Source organism: Buceros rhinoceros, unplaced genomic scaffold (genome assembly GCF_000710305.1).
Source record: "Buceros rhinoceros silvestris isolate BGI_N320 unplaced genomic scaffold, ASM71030v1 scaffold8531, whole genome shotgun sequence".
NCBI classification, from domain to species: Eukaryota; Metazoa; Chordata; class Aves; order Bucerotiformes; family Bucerotidae; genus Buceros; species Buceros rhinoceros.
The window spans coordinates 15,623-17,765 of record NW_010394800.1 but is presented as its reverse complement, the minus strand read 5'-3'; the positions used below and the strand labels follow the sequence as shown (position 1 = coordinate 17,765).

Here is a 2,143-nt window from a genome sequence, read left to right as displayed (position 1 = left end):
CCTCAGCTCCCACCCACGAACCAGGGCTAGTGGTTGGCGTGCAGCATCTCATGCCCCACAGCTCAGAGCAGGGGCAGGAGGGACAGGACAGCCTCCCCCAGGGACCCCTCCACACACACACCCCCTCCAGCTGCACTGGGCTCCTCTGTGCCCAAGGGCGAGGAGGTACCACATTTTCCTAGGTGGTTAGATGTGCGTTACCTTTGTAAAGCAATAAAGCAGCTACAATCAACCCAAATCCTGGTTATTTAAGATTGCACATAACTGAGAAGCCTTACTGTGCTACAGGGTGTTTCCCAAAGTCTGGAAGACATGCTCCAGTGAGATAACTGGACCAAGGGCAGACCTGTTCGGGGGAGTTAAACACGAAAACCGAAATCAGCCACGCAGATCTGAACCCCAGCCGTGTGTGCAGATAGCCGAGCACGCTGGCAAGGCCAGATACAGCTTTGTTCACAGCTACCCTTCAGTGCCGCTCCAGTGGAGCGCTGCACGTCCCAGCACACGGATGCAAAGAGCCCACAGCCCACATGGCAGCGGCAGGAGCCAGCGGCCAGTCATCCACCCAACATGTGCCAACCACAGCTAAGAAACCACCAGCATTAAGTATGGACAGATATATTCCATACAGTGGTTGGATACACCCGTTCTGGGGAAAAGGAAATGTGCTCATGCACAGGAACCGCCGGGCACTTCCACCCTCCACGCAGACAGGCTCCCATACAGCAGCTTGCTTTGTGGGAAGAGAAGCCTGCAGGCTTGAGGTATATCAGTTAGTGAATAAGCCCTCCAAAATTTATCCCCAGCTGGACCAGGGTCCATTTCTCTCTGCTACACACCTCCTGCGAGCTGCTGTGTGCACCAGTACTCCTTGCTGCAAAGATCCTAGCAAACAGCCAGGTGTTCCCACCGTTTTTGCTGTGGAGCTTTGGGCATCTGGGTTCAGCGGCAACATCACCACCATACTCATGGTCAGCACTTGGGTGTCAGGTCACGCCCCTGGCAGCAGCACAGCCCAAGCAAGGGCAGATTTTCTATTTAGACAGCAGCTACCTGGCTGTCACCCTCCCACCACTCACCTCAAAATGCATCTTGGCTCTCAACAGCTCCTTGTAGAGCTCAGGGTCCTCCAGGACATGGTAGCCATGGCCAATGCGCTCAGCCTTCAGGAGATACACTGCCTGGAGAGCACGGGAAAACCACGGACAGCCTCTGAGCACCAGCTTGGCTCCTGCCTGCCCAGAGAGCCCTGCCCCTGTTTGCTCTGCTATGAATACGGAGAGGACTTGGGCTGCTCTCCCCCTGGTGCAGGGGAGGCAGGGGCACCTCCCACCCCTCCTCCTCTTTCTGCCCCATTCCCTCCCACTCCTTGCCCTGAGCCAGGAGCGACTTGTACCTCCTTGATCATGGCAGGCGGGCCGGCCTCCCCAGCATGGACAGTACGATGAATCCCGCATCTTTCAGCTTCCTGCAAAGCAAAGGAGGACACGCTCCTGCCCATCATGTGCAGCAAGGTCAGCAAGCCCCTGGGCTGGTACCACTCTCAGGGGCACAGCAAGCAGCAGGGGGCTGTGTGAAGAGCTCCCAGAACACGAGCCCTGCACCTCGAGAGGCACACGCTCTCTGCTGTAGCACAGGCTGTGAGAGAAGAGCCTGGTAATGCCAGGCGCAGAGAAACTGAGAAAGCCTGGTTACCTTCCCCTGCAGCCCAGAGAGACTCCTCAGCGTCTTTTTATACCGGGTGAGCTCACCGCTGTCTCCTCTCCAGACGGCAGCAAGCTCAAGGCTCTCCTTCCTCCACCCACTTGCCCTTCTGCATGAACCTTGCAGCAATTCTTGTCTTTGAAACTTCTACCTTTTGGTCGGGCTGCAGCCAAGTGGGAGAACTTAAAAGCCACCAGGACAGAGATGAAGTGATGCTCAGACACCGATTGCCTCCTGCCTGTAAGGGGCTGGGGATGGAGGCAGCCCAGCTGATAGAACCCTGGGGGTGCAGCTTTGAAGGCATTTTCAGATGCTGTCCATGGCCATCCTGAAAAAGCCCTACCAGGGTGGCCACAGACACCTGGCTTTGGGAAGCCGTGCAGCCTCGAGGGAAAACTGACTCTTGTCTTGCTGGAGAAGGGTCACCCAACCGGCAGAG

General features: G+C 56.7%; 1 protein-coding gene across 1 annotated transcript in view; it reads right to left on the bottom strand.

The window, feature by feature from the left end:
• ADA (adenosine deaminase) overlaps positions 1 to 2,143 on the bottom strand; it is a gene marked incomplete at its 5' end in the record, with an annotated part of 12,800 nt that overhangs the window by 1,876 nt on the left and 8,781 nt on the right. Inside the window, 3 exons of the mRNA XM_010145334.1 lie at positions 279 to 346; positions 1,080 to 1,181; positions 1,397 to 1,468. Of these exons, the coding sequence (XP_010143636.1) occupies positions 279 to 346; positions 1,080 to 1,181; positions 1,397 to 1,468 (242 nt within the window). The remainder of the gene's footprint in view (positions 1 to 278; positions 347 to 1,079; positions 1,182 to 1,396; positions 1,469 to 2,143) is intronic.